Here is a 24,764-nt window from a genome sequence, read left to right on the forward strand (position 1 = left end):
CAAGCTGCTGCTGCTTTTCTGTTTATTACCAGGATCATTCTGACACTTTCAGTCCAGCTTTGCACTAACAGCACTAAAGTGTTTCTCTTATAAAAATACTGTGGCACTGTTGTAACACCACATACTATCTCCTATTGGCCCCTTTCACGATACCCCTAAAAGCATTCATCCCCATGATGCTGTTCCGTGAAATCAGCACAGATGCTGTTAGGGAAAGGATCGAGGGATGTAACAGAGAGTCACTGTTCTGTATAATTGGCAAGGAGGACCAAGTGGAACAGACAATTCTTCTGCTTTGGAGGTAGTATCTGAGTCGAAAGAGAGGCTATAAGCTGCCTGTGTGTAAAAGGTATTCTAAAACGCAGGGACAGCGGTGTAAAGTTCAACATCAGACACTCACTTTCTCTGTAAGAATAAATGCATTTGAGATGTTTTTTTTCCCTGTGTTGCTATACTATTTTTAGATATTGCAAATAAAAGCCAAATTTTTGTCAATCTCTGCATGAAACGGGTGTTTTTCCTTACCTCGTTGCTTTCTCCCGTGCTGGTGTTCTCTCCACGCGATCCGCTGGTGTCCCGGGCACGAGGCGGCTTCCAGGTCCTCTCGTGGCTGCAGCGGTTGTAGTAGAAAAGGCGTCCATGCGAGTCCTTGTACGACTCCCAGTCACCCAGCACCTGGAGGGGAGTGCCAGCTGGGAGAGGGGGGGCCGCCGACTGGGTGATCTTCAGCTCCTGCAGGTTGCTGTACACGGGCGAGTCCGGTCGGCCGCGCCTCGACGACGACACGCTCTGAAATCACAAGAAAGGATATTTGAATTTTCCTTGAGCCACAATCAAGACAATGGATGTACGACTTGAAAAATATGAACATATCACATTGGAATACTATACACTGCATGAACATTGCGCTTGAATATAGGAAAATATGAACATGTTGCATGAGGTGAAAAGAGGAGAACAGAGGAAGGAAGTCAGCAAGAAGCAGCATCAGGTAGAATGAGGAAGCGAAACTGCAAGAAAGGCCTGCATCCTGAGGCGGGAACGCGCATCGGCCATGAAATTGAAAACATACTGTCATGCAACTGAACCTCCAAAGTGGTCCAATGTGGACCTCAAGCACAATTTTCAAAACTTGCATCATTATGCTTAACGTCACATGAGCAAATCTTGTGAGGCATCAACTCACTAAAAGTTCAAACAGGCAGCAATTCATTTTAATTTCACAAGGATTCATTTGAGAGTCATACAAAAATCACCATTAGGTGACAGTATTGTGACGTAAAGCATCTTCAACAGGTGAGTGGTTTTACTTTATTTTGCTTTTGCAAAACAAATGTATTTACTATTTAGATTTCTTCATTCCGTTTTTTGTGTGTGACAAAAGTCATTTAAAAAATACATACATAACATTAAATTTTATAAAGTATTTTTACATGTAAAACAAAATATTTTCTCATTTTTTTAAATGGGCACAATAAAATATGAAAAAGCAGAGTATTAAAAAGTATATGGATTTCACCAAAAATAAAAAATAAATCATATTTTTTTTTATTCATTCAAACTTCATTTAAAACTAGTTTGAGAGAAAGTAATTAAAAAAAATATGTACATATTTTTTAATTTACAAATGCTTTTAAAAGCAATTGAAACTAAAGAACTAATCCAAATATTAAGTTAAAAATAAATCAAAAAAGTTTTTAATTTATTCACAATTTTAAATAAAAAAACTAAAAAATATTTTCTTAAAAATTCATTTAATTAATTTAAAACAATGAGTGCTAATATTTCGATAAGACGATTGAAAACATTTAAAAAAATCAAAGTTTCTAATTTCCCTCTAAATGTTTCTAATAAAATTCAAATGATTACTTTTTTTTTTTCACATAAAACATTTATTCCCCCCCACCCAAAAAAAAGCTATTTGAACAAAATAAATAATAATAAAATACATTTGTATTGAAAAATGTTAACTTGAAGTCAACCAGTGCCACATCTATAAAGTATCAGAATAGACGACGGATCAAATTGCATAACTTTCTGTTTACAGAAGTGAAAAATAAACATACAAGTCTCGATATTTTCTGTGGTGTTGCAGAGCTGTTTACCGCTGTGACCATGATAAGTCCATTTGAAAAAGTTGCTGAGGCTTAAACAGTCCCTGACAAGCCACGAGAGCAGCCATCCAACTTGTCAATGTGTCCGACCCGCAGCACGGTTGGCGGGCGACTCGTCAGTATCGTTTCACGCTATCGCGACCGAGGGTGCAGAGTCATCAATAGCGGTGGCGGCCCGTGGCCTTTTTGTAATGTGCAATGATTTGAAATCGTTTACCTGTTCGTGCATAGAGAGTGCACGACGACTACTCCTCATTCGTATGACCGCCATCTTCCCTTACTTGACTCCTACCCGACAAGCGAGCACGAGACTAATGCAGGGGCACGCATCAAACGGGAAGTCTGGACCGTCAATCAACTGTTGAGACAGCAGGGGAAGACAGGATCGCATTTCGACTGCTACTGCGAGACCGCATCCTGCTGTTGAGGTTGTAAGGAAACTCCCCAAAAGCATACACATTAGGGTTTCCATTGAATTCTTGAAATCTTCTGAACATCCTGTATACCCCTTTCCCGCTGATCTGGTGTGACAGAGCACATAGAAGTATTTTGATCTTTATAACATAATGGCACCCATTTTCAAAGAACTGTTGCTAATTTGGACTTTAGCGCTGAACCAGCCATGGCTGGCACCAGATCAGCATGAAAGGGGAATGCACAACGCTAATTTAATTTTTTATTTTTTTTGTGGTCAAACATTAAAAAACCTGTGATAATTTTGTCTTTGTGTCAGTGTATAAGGAGCACAAGGTGGGTGCTTCCATATTGGGGAAAAAAACAATCTAAGAATCGATGCTAATTTTGGCTCTTAGTGTGAAAGGGTACAAGTGTGAAAGGGGAAAGTGGATGCTTCTGTGGTGGAAAATCAAGTAAGCAGTATTAACTTTGAGCAGTGGCAGAGGGAAAGGGGTTACCAAAATTGATATTTTTGTTGTGAAATCCCAGAACCAATACTAATATTGGCTCTCGCTCACAGAGAATAGAGTAGAAATGGGCGGTGCGCTTTTGCAGTGAATAATTACTTATCAAAGAACTGCTGCTAAAGTTGGCTCAAGTTCCCAACCACTACTGGCACCAATTCAGTGCGAAAGGGGTAAAAGAGAAAGTGTTATGTAATTTACGGCCTCATTAAAAGTGTATGGCGACACTGCGGCCTCCATGATGGCACTAATGACGTTTGTACATTAGCCAGCAGCTGCTACTGGCCGACATCTGCCGCTACCAGCTGATCAATACAGAGGTCAGTAAGTGTGGACGAGGCGTGGCGGGATGCTCAACATGTTCACCTGACCTCAGCGCTCGCCATGACAAAGTGGCGCTTTAAGGGAAAGTCACTGGAGGACAATTTATTACCCATCTGTCGAGAATACCAGGTTAAAAGTTGGAAGCAATTGTACAAAAATCTCCATGGTGAAGTTGTGTTTGAAGGAACTATGAAAAGCAGCAAAAATAACCTTAAATGGCTGCTCATTCCCTTTGCTCACAATTATACAGTTATAAAGTTGTTTCAATTATTTTTAGGAAACAACAGACATGCATAATGCAACTGTGACTTCATTTAATAACCTTCCTTCACAACGCTCTCACTGCCTTCAAAGGCATACATACAGTTAAGTATATGCCAAAGTCTCACATCCATCAGTACAGTATAACACCGCTGTTCAATTTCATTGTCTCAAATGGTTGAGAATACGTCTCTTGATGCTCAGTAAACAGTACACTACACAAGTTAAACTGTTACAACCTGCCTAGGGACGACAGATAACAATTAGCCAACGGCTGTAATCTGGCATTCTTATGTAAATGTTCATTAATATACACTTGACTGTTCCCCTTTAAATAAAATAAATACATAAATAAAAAATATAAATAATTATAATCAAAAATACAGTAAATAAGTTATTTAAATAGACATATTATCGGATAAGTCATCTAATGTTGTTTTTAAAACTCGCTGATCGGCAACTAGCCCCAAAAATCTTGATAGTGTAAATATCTACTTTTCAGGCACTTGTTCTAGAGACTTTTTGGTGGGTTTGCTCATGATAGACATGTTGACCAAATTTCATTTTCCTATAATATGAATTTGGCTTTGGGGACTTAATTAAAATATAAAATAATAATCTTGTACAAATTAATTTCTGAAGGACCTGGAAAAGGAAGAAAAAAAAAAGAAGCCAAATATGGCCCTTTTAAACCAAAATGTCGTACTTCCTGTTCATTTTACAGCATGGCTTCTTGAGACATTTTTGTTGGTCTACTTATGATAGACATCCCTACCAAATTTCATGGTGCTAAGTGAAATTGATTCAAGGGGGATAGATTTAAAAAAAAATATAGAGTGGTCCCTCGCTACTTTGTGGTTCATTTATTGCGAATTCACTCTATCGTGGAATTGTATCCCCCCATTTTCCATAGTAAGTACCCCATAACATTATTTATTTATGCTGTTATTTTTGCCTCTTAAAACAAAAAAAAAATTGTAAATATAAACAACGCTACGGTTAATCAAGAATTACAAAATATAACTCATACGACATCATCGCACGGCGCAGTCGCTTCCTGGTCTTCTTCTTTAAATTACTGATGGAGCGCATTTCTATGGTGTATACCGCCACCTACAGCGGTAGAGTCCCCTCTCAATATTCGCAAAATAAGAACAGATGTAACGGGCATACGTCGCATGTCCGTTTTAAGCATTTTCTGTAAATTTGCTTAAAATTCTGTTAAAATTAATATTGTTGATGTTATGTGTGGGTGTCCGTGCTTTCTCGTCGCGTCACAGCTAAGCCCTCAGATAATGGATAGATGGAAGCTTAAGTTTGAGGGTGCACCGGATATTGCTAAAACAACATTGCCAATGCAAACCTAAATGGCAGACTTTCAATTCATTATCCGCCATGGCTTTTTAATAATTTTTGTACTACGCGTGATAGACAACGTCAACCAAATCCCACACTCCCAAGTCTGTGCCGAAGGTTGGGTTGGGATTCCGCATTTTTTGCCCCATTTCCTTTCTGGTTTGTCTGTGACATGCAAAAACCTGCTGGGCTGCATTCCACACTAGAGTACCGAGCAAACACAACATGCGCAGTTGCGCACGCATACTTTTCACTCAGTGGCCGCATGCTTACACTTGTACAAACATGCCAGGGATTAGTCAAGTAATGAGAGAGTCAAACTCAACCAGTGAATTTTAGGATTCTCAGGTACTGTCAGATTGGGAACAGATGGACTGGGTTTGTCTAGCTCCTTTCACACTTCCTGTTAAGGGACGCTTTTTCTGGGTAGTTGTCTTGTGCGAATAGTAACCAACACAAATATGAGGTTCAAGTCAACCCACCAGTTTCCTGGCTTCTGTGGTAGTATCAATAGGTAGGACCGAGGCTATAGCGAATTGTTGTGAGAGTTACATTTCAAACCCTGATCCCTGCACTGTGGAATCCCCTCACACACAGGCATGACTCCCTTCCAACACCGGGTTTTGCATCAGTAGCTTTTCACTCTGGAGGGGCACTAGTGTGAAAGTGGAAAGCTGGGGAAGGGTTGTGAAGTTTAACATCTGAGACTCACTTCTCCTGCTATGACATTTGCTGAAATCCATTCAAAACATGACATGATGAGTCGTGTTTGAGCTGTCTGTATGCACACACATTCCAAAAAGTGTAGTGGTTTAACAATGTTATGTGGTGTGTGTGTGTGTGCTTGTGTGATTATGTAAGTCCTGTAAGGGGGTAGAATTTGGACAGGTGCAGACACATAATGCAACGTGATTGACTTAGCGGCATCTCCACTATAAAGGATTTGGTATAGCAAGCTATATAAAGTAACAACCTAGACACGCAGAGTATAATAGTCACTCTTGGGCTGCGTTCACACTGCAGCTCAATTTAATTTTTTCACAAGTGTCTGATTTTATTATGCAGTGTGAACGGTACAATTCCGATTTTTTCCACACCCAACCTGGGCCTCTTTCGTATGTGGATATAAATCGGATATGTATGCGATGCGTCTGCACTGTGAACGCTCATCCGCACGCATCCGATTCATACCTCATCAAAAGCCTGATATGCACTCTGAGCGTGCTTGGAAGGGAGACTACTGACACGTCTGTGAATATATACAAAGCTGTTTTGAGCAACAGTGTTACATTTTTATTTGTCTGTAATTTAATTACACTTGAAACATGAAGCATTAAGTATGTGTGGCGATAGTAGAAATTCAGCCCTGCAGATGGTTCATCACTAACGGTGATGACGCGACGTCATCTTCGGTAGACTTCCCAATAAAATGAGGAGGTCAAGGAGTGTCCACTCAGTTCTCCCAAACATTTCTATTACCTCTTCCAACTTCGCTACTCTGGCGACATGAGATGAAAAAATAAGTCTGACGGATTTCTGTTGCTGTTATGTAAACACAGCACATTCAAAACCGACGCACGAGGAAGCCGAGAACAGCAGCCAACCAGGAGCGAGCGTGAAAAAATCCACCAACCAGGAGCGTGGGCGTTCGCACAGCTGAATTTGCATAATGTATGCAGACAAGACAAATGAATCGAACTCTTAACACGTCCGCAAAACTAGTCCACCAATCTGTAGCGTGTGTTGGCACAGCTGAATTTGCATATGACACTGATAAAAGTCGCTTGCCACGGCGGCTTGGCTGGCGGTAAAACGTTGCAAGTCGGGTTACTTCCGTGAACGTGACACAGTTTTGGGTGCACGTCACTTGACGTGTGCTCTTTGCGCATGCGAGTCGCATCACGGGCGCATTGTGTTTACATTAGATGTCGCATTTGTTTTTGTAATGTGAACAGTACATAAAAAGATCGGATTTAACAAAAAATCAAAATTGGGCATCACGCCCTGCAGTGTGAACGTAGCCTTAGAAACACCACTGAATAAAGCCAATTGGGTAAACCTTTGCTCAGCAGCCAATCACAAACAAGTACAATCCTCAAAGCCAAGCAAGTCAGTCAAGTCATTCAAATTTTGATCTGTTGTGCTTCTACTACAGTAGCTGGTTGCAGAATGCCTTGCTCATGGGAAGATAGGAAAAAGCAGCATATCATACACTATTCTGACCAGCCTGATGTGTTTTTCATCTTCTCAAGATAAATGAGGCAGAGCAGCATGCAGCTTATTTTAATCACGCCCAGCCATTTTCACTGAAGCAACCCCCTTCGCTATTGGCTGTTTTACTAGATTTTCACTGATATTGCAACTTAGGTCCACAGAATATTCTGTTCTATTGCTATAAAAAAATGGAACCTACAAAAAGAAAGATTAGAGTCTAAAAAGAAAGATTAGAGTCTTCTTTCATCAGGAAAAAAGTATATTTGTATCTGTTTGCGTTTTGCAGCAATTAGCATTAGAATATAGCTAAGATTCATCATTATTCACAAACCTGTTAAAAACACTGGGAAAAAGAGCTTGTTGCAACATGGCCCTGGCTGATCTCCTATACTCTGCTGCCACCTGCTGGAAGTTTTTGTAATAACTACCATTGCTTTAGGCGATCTCTTCAGGTCAGAAGCTGTATCAAAGCCTTCGTATGCTCTATCATGAAAAAAAAACCCTTTTAAAAAAACAAAAAAAAACTTATATTTATAAGGTTTTTTGGGGGTTTGAATGAGTTATCATGCACTGGACCAAAATGTTATTTTAAATAATTTTTAAAATGAAATTTACATCTTGGAATATCCGTTTACACCTCGACCAGTCCAATGCTTTTTTCTCTCCCTCTCTTTGAGTTAAGAAAGTCTTAGCAACAAGCAGCATATCATGCACTCTTGTCTAATGAATGTTATTACCAAGATTGACAACAACGTATGTTCATCCACAGGTTGGTTACCAGTCCAATCAATTTCTCCCCCACCCGAGTTCAGTGTAACATACAGTAGTGTCAGGCAGTATATTTGACATGTATTGTCTTGACTGAAAGAATCTTGTTTCAATGACATCAAATATACGACAACACGTCAACCAGTTCATCGTCTTCCTTTAACTCACTCCTGAGTTCAGTGAGGCATCGCAGCAAGCAGCATGTTATGCACTGTTGTGACTAGACTGGTTTATAGTCAACTAATTGAACATTCTTGGAAGTGCAGAGGACCGAATAAAAGCTCCTGATTAATACCCTTAACAAAACAAACAACAAAATGTCCTCCATCCAGAATGAATATTCATGCATGCACCTTCCCTGGCTGGCACGACACAAAGGTAATTAGAAAAAACACGACAACACCTGCTATGCATAGGAAACCATTTGAGCAGAAGAAAAAGTTGAATTCAGGCACAAAGTTAAGGAGATTTGCAGTGAAAGAATGATATTTGGCAGCTTACTGCAGATTAGCGCAGAGGCGTTCATAGTTATCATGCTGATGACAATGACGAGGTGATTAGGACGGCTCGTGGTGTAATTACACTTGACAATGTGCACAAATGTGTCTGTGCAAGGTCAACCGCGCTACGGAGCGGCTGTGAGCGATTAGAAAATGCTTACAAATCGAATCTAAATGATATTTCATACATAAATGAGGAACTTGATCTCTGTATTGAGGACGTTGACCTCAATTCATTTGTAGTGAAAATATGTTCGCCTGTGCAGCCATCAAACTCCACCAATATAGACTACATTTTTTAGCAAATTAGTCAAGGCAGTACGTCACATGGTCCTTGTGTAGTCAAGACAGTGCATAGAATGTTGCTCGTCACTGAACTGGTCGTCGTGTGGATAGTGCATTTTGTGCCACTTGCTACTGTTCGTCACTGACCTCAAAAGGGCTAAGATATGTGGTAGTTGCACTTAAATGTCATGGAAATTTGGTTTGTTTGTCATAACAGTGCATAGTATGCTGTTTCTCACTGAACTCGGGAAGACAAAAAAAGACATAGGACTAGTAGACATGTTTAGCCATGATAGTGCATGATATGCCGCTTGCTGCTATGCCTCGCTGAATCCAGGAAGGCGCAAATATAAAAACATTGGATTTGTTGACATGAGGACAGACTTTCTTGATTCATTGTCAAGGAGTAAAAGTAATATTGTTTAGTCGAGACACTGCGGGCCTCCCCTTTGGATGGAGGGGATTTTGTTGTTTTGTTTTTGTGAGACATTCAGGAGCTCTTATTTGGCTTATTTTTACTTTTAAGAATGTTAAATTAGTGACTATGAACCAATATAGTCAAGACAGTGCATGGCATGTTGCATGGAAGAAAACATAAAGATTGAAGTTTTTCTAATAAATAAATAGCTCCAAAGAAGACTTGCACTATATTCTTCTATGGGTGGTGGAAATAATCATAAAATTATAATAATGTAAATAACATTGAATCATGCATATCATGCAGCATATCACGTAGTGTCTTGACTAAAGCATGTCACTTCCATAAAAATGACATTTGAGTAAGTTAAGCTAAATGACGACAATTCCAATGTTTGCTTAGCAAAAGGTAGCATACCATGCACTGTCCAGATGAAATTTGAAAACTGTGACACGACAGTGACATCAAACTATAACATGATCCAGTTTTGTTTTGTTTTTAAAGCTTTACAATTTTAATCAGACATATTAGCAAGTAGCATATCATGCACTCTCTTGACTACAAAAAATATAACTTTCAGGAGAAATGCAAAAGTATCACTATCCAGAAAGCGAACAGTCCATTGTTTTGTTTTTACGTTAGCAAAGCATAGCAGAAAGCAGTACATGCACTATTGGAACGTTAAAATATTATTTAATGTCAATGACATCACAGAACAACTAAGCTACACATCAATCGACTAGTCCAAAGCGACCTAAAGGGGCAAAACAGCAAGCAGCATATCATACGCCATCTTGAAATAAAAAACATTTTCCTGACAACCACATTAAAGTATGACTGATTGTTGCGCAATGTGTTCATATCAATCTCTATTTTGAAAAAATTGAACTCATCACTACTTGGCCATAGCAGTGACAAACTTCCAAGCCAAACAGTGAGTCTTTGATAATAATAAAAAAAAACATACACACACAAATAAAGGAGAAAACCCTCAAATCTAAAAATTCCTGCTACACCCTTTGTGGATGTATCGGAAACACGTTTTCCTGCGTAAACGTGGAAAGTAATAACCGGTTTGACTCCTTTCAGGTGACCTCATTCTTACAACTTAGCAATTTGTTGCCATATGAGGACACATCAATGCTGTCATACATATTTGCCATCTTTAATTTTTCCCCGTAAATGGAATAATTCAGGAAACATTGCTGAGATAAACTTAAAATAAGTAAAACAACTAAATAATAATAGTCTATGTATTATTTGAAATTGAATATCCAAACACACACATTTGGGGGGGATTTGGGTAGTGCTATATGTTTTTTCCGATTGGGAATACCATCAGTTCATTCATAGGACAGGAACTGGTCTTTCTGGTCTTGAAGGCTTTGGTTTCCTCAGACAACCACACACAAAACCTGCCGGGATCAAACCAGTCCAACAAGACAAAAGAACGACCAGTCCCCATGTTCCCAATCACGGTGCAACATGGTGGTAATAATGTGGACCAACGTGGCAGTTAAAAGTGTACAGTGAGTCATCAGGTAGAATAATTTCCATGTCTAAACTGGAATGGAATGATTGAAACAGGCTTGTAACCACATAAGAAAAGGTCTAATTATGAGAAAGCTATGCTTTGCTAGTTTTACAAGGAAGTACGAGATAATACAGTCCCTGACAAAAGTCTTGTCGCTTGTCCATTTTGTAGAAACACCAGCTTATAAACTGACTTTTAATTAACCCATTGGTTTTGGAAATGGCTCATATAAAAGCTAAAACCCTCCCAAATTATGTTTAATATACAAAAATAAATTTGCTTCACTGAAGAAATTTTGATCATTTAATGAACACAGAAAGGTCAGATTTTGGCAAGACAAAAGTTTTGTCGCCTACAAAAAGTCATGTGAAAATGGAACAAATAATTGACTTCAAATACAAAAAAAAGTTACATAACATCAGAGAATCAAGTAGTGGTGCTGTGAGATCCATATCTAATATATTGTATGACTTCCATGAGCTTGAAGGACTGCATCCATGCGGTTCGGCAATGATTCATACAATGTATTGATGAAGTCATCAGGAATAGCAAAGAAAGCAGTCTTACATGCCTCCCACAGTTCATCAAGATTCTTTGGTTTGCTCTTCCATGCTTCCTCTTTCATTCTACCCCAGACATGCTCAATGATGTTCATGTCTGGCCAGTCTTGGAGCACCTTGATCTTCTTCGCCTTGAGGAACTTTGATGTAGAGATGGAAGTATGCGATGGAGCGCCATCCTGCTGCAAAATTTGACCCCTTTTATGGTTGGGAATGTAAGAGGTAGCCAATACGTCTTGATATTTTAGTCTATTGATATTGCCTTCCACCCTGCAAATCTCTCGCACGCCCCCATACTGGATGGAACCCCAGACCATGATTTTTCCGCCACCAAACTTAACTGTTTTCTGGGTGTATCTCGGATCCATGCGGGCTCCAGTAGGTCTTCTGCAATATTTGCGGTGGCTGTGATGTAATTCAACCGAAGATTCATCAGAGAAATCCACCTTCTGCCACTTTTCCAGCAGGCTGTGGGCCTTGGCAAATGCCACACCTTTTTTTAATTGCCTTTTGTTTAGTGCTGGTTTCTGGGCACTGATTGGGCCATTTCGAGACAGAATTCTACTAACTGTTCTGGTTGACACGGGGACTTGAGGTGACCAGGCCTGGTGGAGCTCTGCTGCAGTGGAAAAGGGGCTGGCCTTGGATTTTCGAGCCAACAAACGGTCCTCCCGAGCAGTTGTCTTGTGGGGTCTGCCAGACCTGGGCTTGTCAAAAACATCTCCAGACTCTTCAAATCTTTTTCTTATCCTTTGTACTTGACGCTGAGACACATTGAAGGTGTCAGCCACCTCAGCAGTGGATCTGGTCTTCAGCCTCTTGATAATCAACGCTTTGGTGTCAGGGTGAATTTTAGGCATGGTGTCCGTGGTCAAGTTGCAGTTGATGTGAAGGTCTGGTGTGCTGGGGTTCTTTTTATACACACCCACTAATTGATTGGTCAACAGGTGAGGCTGGAATCAAGGATTGGGCGCATCGTTTGACAAGGCGACAAGACTTTTGTCTTTGCAAAAAGTGACTCAGTGAGCTTTACCAAGCTGTAAATGTTAGAATGCTTTTCAGCAGTTTCGTTTTGCACCAAGATATTATTTCAAAAGCTGTTGGGATTGAATTTAGCCATTTCTTGTAAAAAAATATTGATTAGAAATATATTTCAGGGGCATTTAAAGTCAACTTGTACCCAAGCGACAAGACTTTTGTCAGGGGCTGTATGTCTCACTAAGGAACATTTTAGAAGCAGTTCCTGTAAAGTTTGTAATTGAATTATCGAGAAATGTAAAATTTGCTAAATTAATGTAATTATGATTGAGCAATTTAACAAAGAATTATTAAGTTGAAGTTTTTCAACTTTGAAAATGAACAGCGGTCAGGTTCTTCTTTACAGCAGTGAAAATCTGCCCAAAAACAAAATTACAAACTCACAAACAGTGTGGGTACTAAAGATATAAATGATAATTCTTAAGTAATGAGAATAAAAATGCGTGTATGGGCAATACGTTATGCTTTCCCATCACAGAGTTAATGATTATGCAGCAAGAATGTTTTTGCTGGGGTACAAAGTTCAAAGAAAAACTGGTCTTTCTTGTAGAAGGTGACAAATGACACTGCACAGTTTTATGTAAGGGAGTACATACGGGCCGTGCAAAAGTGGACCAATGGCAAGAAATGCTATATAAATTATTTGAGCATCATGCTAATTGTTAAAGCAATGTTCAAAGTCACATTGCAGTTATATGCATTATTGCATTGATGTATGTAGTGTAGCGCTTCAAAACTAGCGCATTCGGACATGCCAGCGGAGTGCACCCACAGCTGCTCAATATGTCAACATTCGGGGTTACTGTCGTATCAAATGACGCTTAGATGATGTAGCGTGACAGGAAACAGCATTTCTGCTTTTCCACAAAAACATGTATTCAATGAACTGTCACTGAACTGTCACTGTTTGCTCGCTCACGCTAATTACAAAGTCGAAACCAGCTACATTGAAATGTCAAAATAACAAAAAGCAAACACTGTGATGTATTTTGTGTACATTGCGCCAGCCATGCTCTGTCTTAGAGGCGTAGCTCGGCTCAGCAGCCAGCTGTCCACACAAATTATGGAGCCACACGGCCAGCTCTTATGTAATGTAGCGAGGCTAGCGCCCTAGCACTTTAGCCGGAATCACTTTAAGCATCACAGGACGGCACAGAGTCCCTCGCGTACTTCTGTGTGATGGCCAGGAGGATTCATTGGCAACAATAAGCTAATGTTTAGCTTGCTAAATTCAGCTTCTTCTTTTTTTAAATGAGTTGAACAAGCATCTAAAACTAAGAGAATTTTTTGATTTTTTTCACAAATCAATATTACTGGTCTATCATCTGTGACTTTTAACAAGTTCTAATAACTATTGAACACCTGAACTGTCATGTAATTAAGCTCACTCATTTTCTCACTCAGCGGGAGCCGTGCAGCATGATATCACCTCAAGATTGACAAACTGGCAAAACAATATGAAAATGATTCCATTCAAGTTGTCTATTCTAACTGGGAATTAAAGTCACGAGTCACTTTTTTGAATAATAGTTGCTCGACAAGTCAGAAAAGTTGCTAAGTTGTCAACAGTGACTGTGCATTAGTAAAGTAGCTCCTCCATGTTTTCAATGTAAGCATGCACGTCTGCATAAGGGCAGCATTTTTAACTATGGAAGTCTCCCAAAAATATTTAAAAACTAAAACTGAAATTAAAACTAATCAATTAATTATTAATCAATCAATTAATGAAGTATTATTTATTATAAGTATTGTAATATTTAGTGTTATTTTCATAGAAAAAAAATAATGACATTTCTAAGCGGCCCTAAATTCATGAATGGACAGGAGTATGCATGTTTTGGTAAAAGGAACATTTTTCCAAGAAGAAGCACTTATTTTCACATCTGGGAGAAAGACAGATTTCTATTGTTTCTGAGGAAGTTGATGCAAGTTAATGCTGGGAAAAAAACTGCTTTAAAGCTTGTTTGGTATCAGGAGAAATAAAGCAAATCCCAGTAGGGATGCGGTGGGGCGGAGACAGCAAATCTCAAAAAGATTTTATTTGAAGGCCATTATGTTCCCCCATTGAATAATGTAGACAAAATAACAAATATATTTGTTTTTTAATAAGGTAAATCATAATCTGTAATTTTGTACTTTATTGGCATAATAAAATAGAATGTAAATAATTAAACATTTTTGTCAAAGTTTTTGCCTCATTTGACATTGTGCTGCTTCTTGGTGCGCATTCTTTGGCACACATACATACACACATGCAAATATACAGTTATGTAAATTTATGAGCGCAACTGTATACTGAGAAAAAGACTTAATACCTATAAAATCCCAAATACTATGGCAATTGTTTTGATATTTTTTTAGAAGTTGAAGTGGACATGAGTAGAGCTATATATGCATGTGAAATTTGGTGACGATTCATAGCATTTTTGTGTCAATAAGTGACATTTAGTTTGCATACCGGGGTATGTTAACTTATGAATACAATTGTACGTGAAGCCGGTGGTTCCAACTCAGTAAGCTGCAGTAATATCAGCCGTCCTTTACAAAGGATAAAGAAAATGTGCCTGTGATTATTGTTATATTGACTATCTACATGTGTTTATGTACTGCTTGTGCTGAAAGTATCTGTTGCTTAAAAGCGGCACTGGTTCTATTCTTTAGCCCATCTGTGGCATTTTGTGTTTGATTTTGTTTTTTGCTAGTAATAAGCTACACGGACTTATCTAAAGTCAAACTATGTGGTTGTTCTAAACCAGAGGTGGGCAATCTCAGTCCTCGAGGGCTAGAGACCTGCAGGTTTTGGAGGTCTCTCATTTCCAACACAAGCTGATTCCAATCAACAGGATCGTTATCAGGCTCATGCACAGCATGCTGATGAGCTGCTGTGTTGGAGAAGGGCAACATGCAAAAACTGCAGGACTCTGGCCCTCGATGCCCACCTCTGTTCTAAACACACAACATGTAATTGTCCTTGTTTTATTTTAGTTTAGGGCCGCAGCAAAACATAAATTGATTATAATTTAGTTACTGGTTTGGTCCATAACATATCAGAAAATCAGCAAAAATGTTGATCTACAGTCTGGTTTTATTGAGGACTAGAAAACTAATATTTACTGTTGAACTTGAGAGCCTCAAATCAGAGGTTTTGGACTATTTTAAGTTAAACAATATCTCTAAACAATTCATCATTATCAAAATAGTTGATGATTACATTGCTAATCGATTGTCGATTAATCGTCGCACCTCTAGTTCATTCTATTCAAAGCTCAACACTTGTCTGTAGTGTGGAATGCTTCCCACGCTGCTAAAAGCCCTGTTTACATCGCGTCACAATAACATCAGCGAGCGGAAAAAGTGCTGACTGGCTACGAAACGACTCGAGCGTGAAGCGTCTGTCCTACCTACCGTGCGGTTGTCATCTGGGTACATGATGATGTCCGATACCGTCCTGTTGTTGTTGCCGTGACCACTCTCTGTGTGTCTGACATTAGCGAAAATGCTACACACTTACACGGGCACATACACATTATTATTACATAAACACACACACACACACACACACACACACACACACACACAGAGCTAGAAAGAGAGAGAGAGATAGCAGTACTCTGCTGACATAATAACACACACACACACATCCACATCCAATTGAAACGCTTGTAAGGATTAAAAAGAAAAGCTCTGTAAAGAGAAGAACTGTGCCTCCTACGCACACATACACATACGCACGAACACACACTTGTTTCTGTCTAATCAAAGACACAGCAGATGATCAGATGATCCTCTTGTAATCACTACACAGAATGTCTATTATTCTGAGACTTCTTTTAAAGGGATCCCTGCGCTGGCTACACTGATATAAGTATTTTTTCGTCCTTATCCAGCTAGTCAACACAACAAGCAGCATATCATGCACCATCTTAACTTAGATAATCGTAGATCTGTAAAAATATCAAAGTGTGAGCGTGCATGTCGAACAGTTTAGCGCGTTAACATTTTTCTGAGTTGAGAGAGCAAGGTTGGCACTGGGTTGTGAAACCTTTTAGACAATGTAGCTAAACAGTATATATATATATATATATATATATATATATATATATATATATATATATATATATATATATATATATATTAGGGGTGTGAATTGCCTAGTACTTGGCGATTCGATTTGTATCACGATTCATAGGTCACGATTCGATACCGATTAATTCCCATGCGAATCTATAAATTGATTATCGCGATTTTTTTTACTCAAATTTAGAAAATACTCATCAGTAAACTTGTACATGTACACTGTAAGATTTGTATGAAAATGTATTTATTTATCTGAAAATTCAGGCTTATAACTGAGCCACTGCATTTAACAAACAGGTTGCAGTCTGTTTGATGTTTGAACAGCACTGAAATAAAATATTAAGGCTTAAAGTTCCATTAATATAACATTCTTCCATGCTTAATGTGTGAATCCTAACACTAAGTAAGACGTTTTGTTGAATATTCCCATAAAAAAATTGATGATTAAAAATCGATTCGGATGCATATCGAATTGATTTGAGAATTGCGCGCTGTAATATCGCGATATATTGCCAAATCGATTTTTTCTAACACCCCTAATATATATATATATAAATTGTGTATAGTTAACTACCACATCCCGCGTTTATGTGGCGGCGTTTTGCGGCCATGGCTTGATGGAAGAAACTTAGAAAGCAGACTAACCAATCCTTTTATCAAATGCCAATTATAACCATCTACACCACATGTGTCAAGATTCGGTCCTCAAGAGCCTGAGTCCTGCATGTTTTCAAGGTTTCTCTACTCCAATGCACCATGATCAGGATAATTATCAGGCTCCTGCAGAGCTTGCTGATGATCTTAAATATGAATTAGCTGTGTTGAACGTGGGAAACCTCTAAAATATTCAGGACTCAGGCCCTTGAGGACCAGACTTTGACACCACTGATCTACACGATGACTAGTTCAGTGACCAGTAGCATATCATGCACTGCCTCGACTATACAGTTTAATTTCCATGACAGTCATCAAAGATTGACTATTCACCATCAACCATTCCAATGTTTACTTTGGTATTCGACTTGAGTTCAGAGAGGAATTTCAGCTAGAAGAATATCATGCACTTTCTTGATATAACAATCCTACTTCCCTGACATCCATTCCCTACCACACAGACTGGTCTGATCTCTTCTAGTTTATTTTCTTCCTGGGTTCAGTAAAAGTTCACCAAGACATGACAACAAGCAGTAAATCCTACGATATTTTGACTAAATAAATCAAATTTCCTGTATATCACTGTGACGACTCCTCATCAAAAAGTTCAACGTGTCCTTTTCCTTCAGCAAGCATATCATGAACTTTCTTGGATGAACAAAAATGTTTCTATGAAGCTGACAAAGAACAACTAATCTGCATGTCAATACTACACAGTCTTATTTGACCTGAGTGAATAGCAAAAAAAAGATAACTTGTTTTAGCGAATACATGCTAATCTCACAGATTTTAATCAAGACAATGACTAGTTTGCATTAGTGTGTTTTTATTTATCATTTTAATATCAGGCACTTATTACATGTGAAGTTATATTTTGCAGTGAGTCGGGGTGGTAAAAAATCAGTAAAAGCCAACTTGGGGCTCACTGCACAAGAGCCCCGGAGAGAGCCTGGTGATTTTTTATGAAGAAAAATAAGCAGAGACAGCAAAAGGAGTGCACCAGCTGCCACAAGCCTTGCGTGTTTGTGTGCGTGTGTGCGTTCTAGGTTGAGATCCAGCGAGCCCTCAAGAGCCCCCAGGATTTCTTCACAACACAGCACAGACTTTTTGCCCCAAGTGAAGTGCCGTAGAGCAATCTCAAAACAAAAGCAAATCCACAGCAAACTCAACCAAACCATCCGACACCTTTGCTAGCTACAAACGACTACAACTGAATACTGATGCAGTGCTAGACAGCCACTAAATTGCTGTGGAATTTACAAGGACGCTGAATGACATTTTCTTTGGCCTTTAAACTGTCGTTCACGTCCTGTAGCTCATTTGTGAGCAAGGAAGGAAGTCCATTGTGGTGTTCACATAAAAGTCAGGTTATGAAAATGTAAACGTCTGTTTGCCTTTGGATGGCCTTTTCATCATTGGGACGCCAAGATGAGAAGATTAGCAGGAAGCTGGACTAAACAAAACAAAATATGTCTAAGAAGATGTGATGTTCTAAAAAGTCATTGTGAGGGCCGTTCAAAAATAATGGCTGTGGTCCAGCAAATATAACATTTGCAGTGGGTACAATTAGGATGATTTCATACTGACACCCTTAATTACATTTTGCTGCAGCAACATTTTGTTTTTCCCACTTTGTGTTGGTACATTTGCTCTGGTAGTAATGGAGACAACCCAACGAGAGAATATGTCAGGCCCCAAATTCAACTCTAAAACCAAAACCATCTGTCAACCGTACTAACCCCAAATTCAACTCTAAAACCAAAACCATCTGTCAACCGTACTAACCCCAAACCAAACCCTAAACTTGGACTGCTTTTTATATAGCACTTTAACTGCATAACATAATGCCCAAAGCGCTTTACAATGCCTCACCTCACATTCACACACAAATGGTCGACTGCTGCCGTGCAGGGTGCTGCCAAGTCCACTTGGAGCAAATCAGGGTTCAGTGTCTTGCTCAAGGACACTTCGACATGATCACCAGGGGTGAGGATCGAACTCACAACCTCACGGATGGGAGACGACCACTCTACCACTGAGCCATGCTGCCCTAACCTTGACCAATCAACTCCAAAATCCCAACAACCAAAACCCTAACCTTTTTTTTTTTTTAGAGAGAGAACTTGAGCTTCTTGAGCGCCTTCATTCGCAACAGAAGTTATCCTGTGTAGTAGGACAAGCAGTTTGCTAGCTAGCTACAGCATGCTGACACTCCAAAAAAGACGATAGAGCGAGTTTACAGAGCCCAGACTCCAAACATAACCACATCATTAACACTAGACCCTAACCCAAAACAAAAACCCTATCCATCCTAACTCTTCAAATCCATGAAGTCACAATGAGATAAGTTTCTTTACCTGGAGCTGTTCGGTAGAACTGCTGCTCATCTCATCTCCAGACTCTGAATCGTTGGTCCGCCGTTCCTCGCCTGCCGAGTGCGGAGGGCTGTCCAAATCCAGCGGGGCCCGGACCAACTCCGGAGATCGGGCCTGGGTGCGGGGAAGCGTGCTGCTTCGTTGGGAAGGCACGGGTACGGTGCTCTGGGCTAAGATTTCGGCTAGAGATCGCTCTGGCCCTGTGAGGGTGCCAGGGACATGCTGGTGATGGTTACTGTCCCGCCGCTGGATGGGCGGCGTCAAATGTGTGGACGAGGTGGAATGAGAGGAGGGCGAACGCATGGGGTTGGACTCTGGTCTGTCCGGGTTGGCCATGGAGGAGTCCTGGAGCGCCAAATCCAGATTGGCCGGTTTTACCCAGACAGCACCAGTGTTTTGAGGTGGGGTGTTCCCAGCGGAAACGGGTTGATGAGGCGGGGTGTTTCCAGCGGAAACGGGGTGATGAGGTGGGGTGTTCCCTGCGGACACGGGGTGGTGCGGCAAAGGCTTGGGAGGTGGCATGAGGGCTTTGCGGACCTCCCTGACGTACTGGGCGGGCACGTAAAAGGCTTTGCTGCCCTCCTCCCGGCGCACCTTCCACCAGTCATCGTTGGTCTTCTGAACCAGCATGAAGCATTCTCCCTGGTGGATGGTGATCATTCGGTCTTTGGACTTGTACTCATAGTCATACTCCACCTCGATGTAGACCTGGCCCGGAGCGATGGGCAGCTCTGCCATGGCGCCTCCTGCTGTCCGCCGGCTAGATTATACGTTGTCTGACATGGCTTCCACAGTCGACCTGATGGGAACAAGGAAAGAAATTAAGATTGAAGACCCAGATTGAACCCAGATGCACCGCCATCATCCATGATACACTCCATTTCAATGACAATGCACCGGCTTCGGTATCGTGACGCAAAGCCTTCAACATCCTGAATCCTTCATATGTGGATAGGGTATACAAACATATCTCTGATGTCAGGCCAAAACCTTCTATTTCCAAATCGTCACTTTTCAGGAGACGCCAACAAAGGCATGTATGCTCAATGTTTTTAGGTGTATCCATTTGGTCTTATCACATCTTCATTTAGTTCTTTTTCTGTCTCAAAGAAACGCACAAGAATTCCAATGTGCCTATACTGCTACGTCTTGGTGCAAATGGCAAATAAGGTCTATTATATTCTAATGCTAAATAAAATTTTAACTGAATATTTGTTTAATCGATGGACTAATTGGAAGAAAAATCTATTCTAAAAATATTCCATAGTGACCCCCTTCAACCCTGTGACATCCAAACACACCCCTTTCAAGATCGCAACAGCTTCAACATCCTGCCGCACCATGACAATTCCAGCGTACCCCGTCGCAACTCGCAACCCAAGGAAACCTTCAATCCCAACCTACCGACCCGTCCGGACACACCCTTTTAAACATCCCGAAGCACTCCCTTTAATATTCCAACATGACACCTTCAACATCCTGATGCATCACCAACAATTCTGTCCTCACAGGAAGTAGGTACCTCCTTCAAACCTAATGCACCCCCTTCAAAATTCTGACACCATACCTTCAACATTGTGACGTACCACCGATAATTCGTCACATACGATCAGAACTCGGAACCCTAATCCTTTCAATCGTGATGCACCCCCCACCCCTTTGACATCCAGTTCCACCATTTTCAAGACTCCAACATTTTCACCATTCTGACGCAAATGAGGTACCATTTCCCATTGTAACAGCCAAACACATCCCAATCAAAACATGGCCTGCTTGCCTTGAACGAACGTTCCCTTGTGAAAGTCCAGACGCACCCACTTCAATCACGACATAACACATTAAAGCATCCTAAAGAACTTTACTCAATTGCAACTTACGGTCTTCAGAATTCCAACACACCGTCTTCAATTCTACTAGCTAGTAGTGTACCTAATAGAGTGTCTATGTTAGTAGTTCATTAGACACTCTGGTTGTGTGTTAAACAACAACAACGCGGTAGACACAAAGAGCCTGTGTGTATTAGCCTTCCTAATATGGTCACAACCTGATGAGAGGAAGTGAATAAGAAGACGAGTAAATCCTCTTGAAAGGCAGACGCCTCGTGGGGATAGATTAAATGCTAACGCTAATGCTAATAAAGTGACTCACATTCTACCACGACGTCTACGCTCATGATACGTACAAGTCACAGCTCATTTGTCCAATGGCTCACTTAGTTTCCTCCTCAAGACACACACACGCTAAGGTGAGGCAATGAGTCAAATACACACTCAGCAACAGTCACAAGGACACCATGTATGTACAGTATAACTCACACACATATACGCACATACGCGCACGCACACATGAATTTTAAGGGTACTTTTTTAGACCAGGGGTGTCAAACTCATTTTTGACACAGACCCCATCATAAATAGTGTGTGTTCTCCCTTGGAGGGCCATTATGACGGCAAGCCCATATAAATTTATCTATTGTTATATTATGTCATACACAACAAATCCATGGATATGGACACAGTTTTGAAATCAGAAGCTAGTGGAAAAAAAGGTTTCTATTTCTTTCTCTTTTAAACAACAAAAAATTGCTTGCAATATCTAAATGTTACACAATTTGCAATATTTGGTATTTTAACAAGAAACATTAAGTCGAGGCACATGATTTGTCTTGGTGAGCCACATAAAATGATGTGGTGGGCCGGATCGGGCCCCCGGGTCTAGAGTTTGACACCTGTGTTTTATAAGCATTTCGACTAAATTAACTATTAACTCTACATGAGCATTAACGAATAAAACCAGTCAATTGATTTGTCTTTATCCATCGTGTCATTGAATGGCGACCAGATCATTGTCTACATGTGCCCTGAGACTGACTAGCGACCAGTCATTTGTTTGTCTTTATGTGACCAGATTGATTGCCGACTAGTCCATTGTCCAGCTATACATGTCCTATAATTGACTGACGATGTCCCATATATGTAATTTGATATTGAATTTATCAGCCGTCCACTGTTTGCCTATGTGTGATCTGACATTGACTGGTGACCAGACTGGTCCGTTAAAAAAAAAAAAAATGTAAAAAATATGTGGCATGCCATTAAATGCCCACTGTTGTCTGTCTGTCTGTGCCCTGACTTGGCGACCAGTCGAGGGAGTATCCACCTTCCCTCGTCTGAAATCATTTAGGATAGCCTCCAGCTCACCTGCGACCATGATTAGGATAGTGCTATATAAAAAGGTGGATGGACTCGATTTCATTATTGAAATAAACTATTTTACTTTTTTTCCTTCTTCGTTAAATCAGCCCAGCCCTGCTAGCCAACCTACTACCGTATTCCCAACGGGATCGTAACACTTCCTGAATATTCCACCCAACTTTTTCCGCCACCGGAATACCTTTTTGATACTTTATGATGCGTGCGGCTCTTGAAAGACCATTTCAAATAGTTACGTCAAAATGACATGGAATCAATACAACGTCGTAAAGCGAATTCGAGACTTGCTAATTAATTAGCATGGTGGCTAACTGGACGTCCCAAAAAAGTGTCCTGTCAAAGTCTCTTACCTCAAGGGAAACCCATCCCGATGGTCCCGGCTAAGTAATTGTTTTGCGGCAGTACTTAAATCCCAGATAACTTGACTCAGGTCAACGTGTGTGTGGATAAAGAAACCGTCCACTTGTCAAAGCTTGACGCCGAAAAGGAGTCACTTCCTGTCCGATACAAGTTGCTCAACAACTTGCCACCTTCCACAGCCCACGATTGCATGGAGTGCTACATTGTGTCACTCTGACGAGTAGGCTGACGTTCGATGACGTCACGCTTCCCTGCGCAAAACCCAGCGAGCTAAAGTTACCAATTTGAATATGACAACCTTTATTTAACATTTTAGGTATTGTTTTTGTTCGGAAGATTATCGACCAAAATGTAATTAACACAATTTACTGATTAACCTACGCAAACAGGATGGTAGCGCCTCCTAGGCATTACGACGTGGAACTACAACAACATCACGCGTCGTGATAGTTTTAAAGCAGGGGTGGCCAAGTTCGGTCGACGAGAGCCACTATCCAGCCTGTTTTCCATGTCTCTCTCCTTCAGCGCAGCTGAATCTAATGATCAGCTCATCAGCAAGCTTTGCCGAAGCCTGATAACGATCCTGATCATAAAGCAACAATCAGAAAAAAAGTCAATCGACGAGGCTTGCATGGAAGTCTTGCTGATCAAAGATGCCCTTCTCAACTTTGCCCAAAAATACCTGGACAAACCTGACGCTTTTTGGAAGTCCCTTCTGTGGACAGATGAGTCCAAAATTGAACTGTTTGGTCACAAGTGAAACAGTCATGTTTGGTGAAAAGTCAACACTGCATACTAGCAAAATAACCTTCTCCCTACAGTGAAGCAGGGTGGTGAGAATGTTAAATTCTGGGCTGGCTTTTAATCCTCAGGACCTGGACAACTCCACATAGTCGAGGAAATCATGAATTCAGAGGAAAATCCTGGATCATAACCTGAAGCCGTCCTTTGTGAAGTTACAGCCTGGTAGACGATGATCACGCAACATGACAATATTCCAAAGCATTCCAGCAATACAACCAAGGAATGTCTGAAGAACAACAAGATTCATGTTCTGGATGTGCCCGGTCAAAATACTGACTTAAATTCTTTCAAAATACTGTGGCGGGACCTGAAGCGGGCAGCTTATGCTAGACGCCCCTCTAACCTATCTCAATTGGTTGCATTTTGCAAGGAAGTGTGGCAAAAATTCCCCAAAGTAGATATGAAAGACTGATAAGTCACTAAAGAAAGTGGATGAAGTTATTGCAAAAGGAGGTGCAATGTCCGATTGAGAGGTTCACATACTTTTGCACCCATGAAATTGAAATCTGAGTTTTTCTAAAATCAACAACTTTTGCTCACTAATGAATGATAATATCATTATTTTTGTTCAAGTCCATTATTTTCAATGTCAGCATTGTAGATTGGGGTATGACTAAGGTTATTTTAATATTTTACACAAAAAATCTGACCATGCCTGCAGGGTTCACAAACGTTTGAGTAGCACTGTTTACATACACAAACACCCCTCCCCCCTCTCTATACAGGCTTAATTTCCAATAAACTAAATATTAACTTACTAGGCATTACAAATTTGATTTGTAATCAAAATAAGTTCAAACATATTCAACATATCTTCATAATTAAACATTTCAAATGGACCCACTACCCCACACAGAAAATATAAATAGTACAGTATTAAGTGCAAAAATATATAAATAGTTAGTATTAGGGTTAGTGTAATTACCATTGTTTGTAGGCTTCAAAATCAGGAACCATAAATCACCAGAAAAATGAGCAAAAAGTACATTA

General features: G+C 40.2%; 1 protein-coding gene across 5 annotated transcripts in view; it reads right to left on the reverse strand.

Annotated features, from left to right (window-relative positions):
• The window catches only part of LOC144043355 (rho GTPase-activating protein 12-like), a 39,385-nt gene extending 16,208 nt beyond the window's left edge, over positions 1 to 23,177 (reverse strand). For 3 of the 5 annotated variants that reach the window (XM_077556901.1, XM_077556899.1, XM_077556898.1), the window contains exons 1-3: positions 22,961 to 23,176; positions 19,381 to 20,197; positions 526 to 789 (exon numbers count right to left, since the gene is read on the reverse strand). In XM_077556901.1, coding sequence (XP_077413027.1) covers positions 526 to 789; positions 19,381 to 20,136 — 1,020 coding nt within the window. In that variant the 5' untranslated portion in view covers positions 20,137 to 20,197; positions 22,961 to 23,176. Of the gene's footprint in view, positions 1 to 525; positions 790 to 19,380; positions 20,198 to 22,960 lie in introns of all 5 variants that reach the window. The other 2 variants (XM_077556897.1, XM_077556900.1) reach the window with 2 other exon arrangements.
• Positions 23,178 to 24,764: the final 1,587 nt, after the last annotated feature.

The sequence above is a fragment of the Vanacampus margaritifer genome, chromosome 2 (genome assembly GCF_051991255.1).
Source record: "Vanacampus margaritifer isolate UIUO_Vmar chromosome 2, RoL_Vmar_1.0, whole genome shotgun sequence".
NCBI lineage: Eukaryota > Metazoa > Chordata > Actinopteri > Syngnathiformes > Syngnathidae > Vanacampus > Vanacampus margaritifer.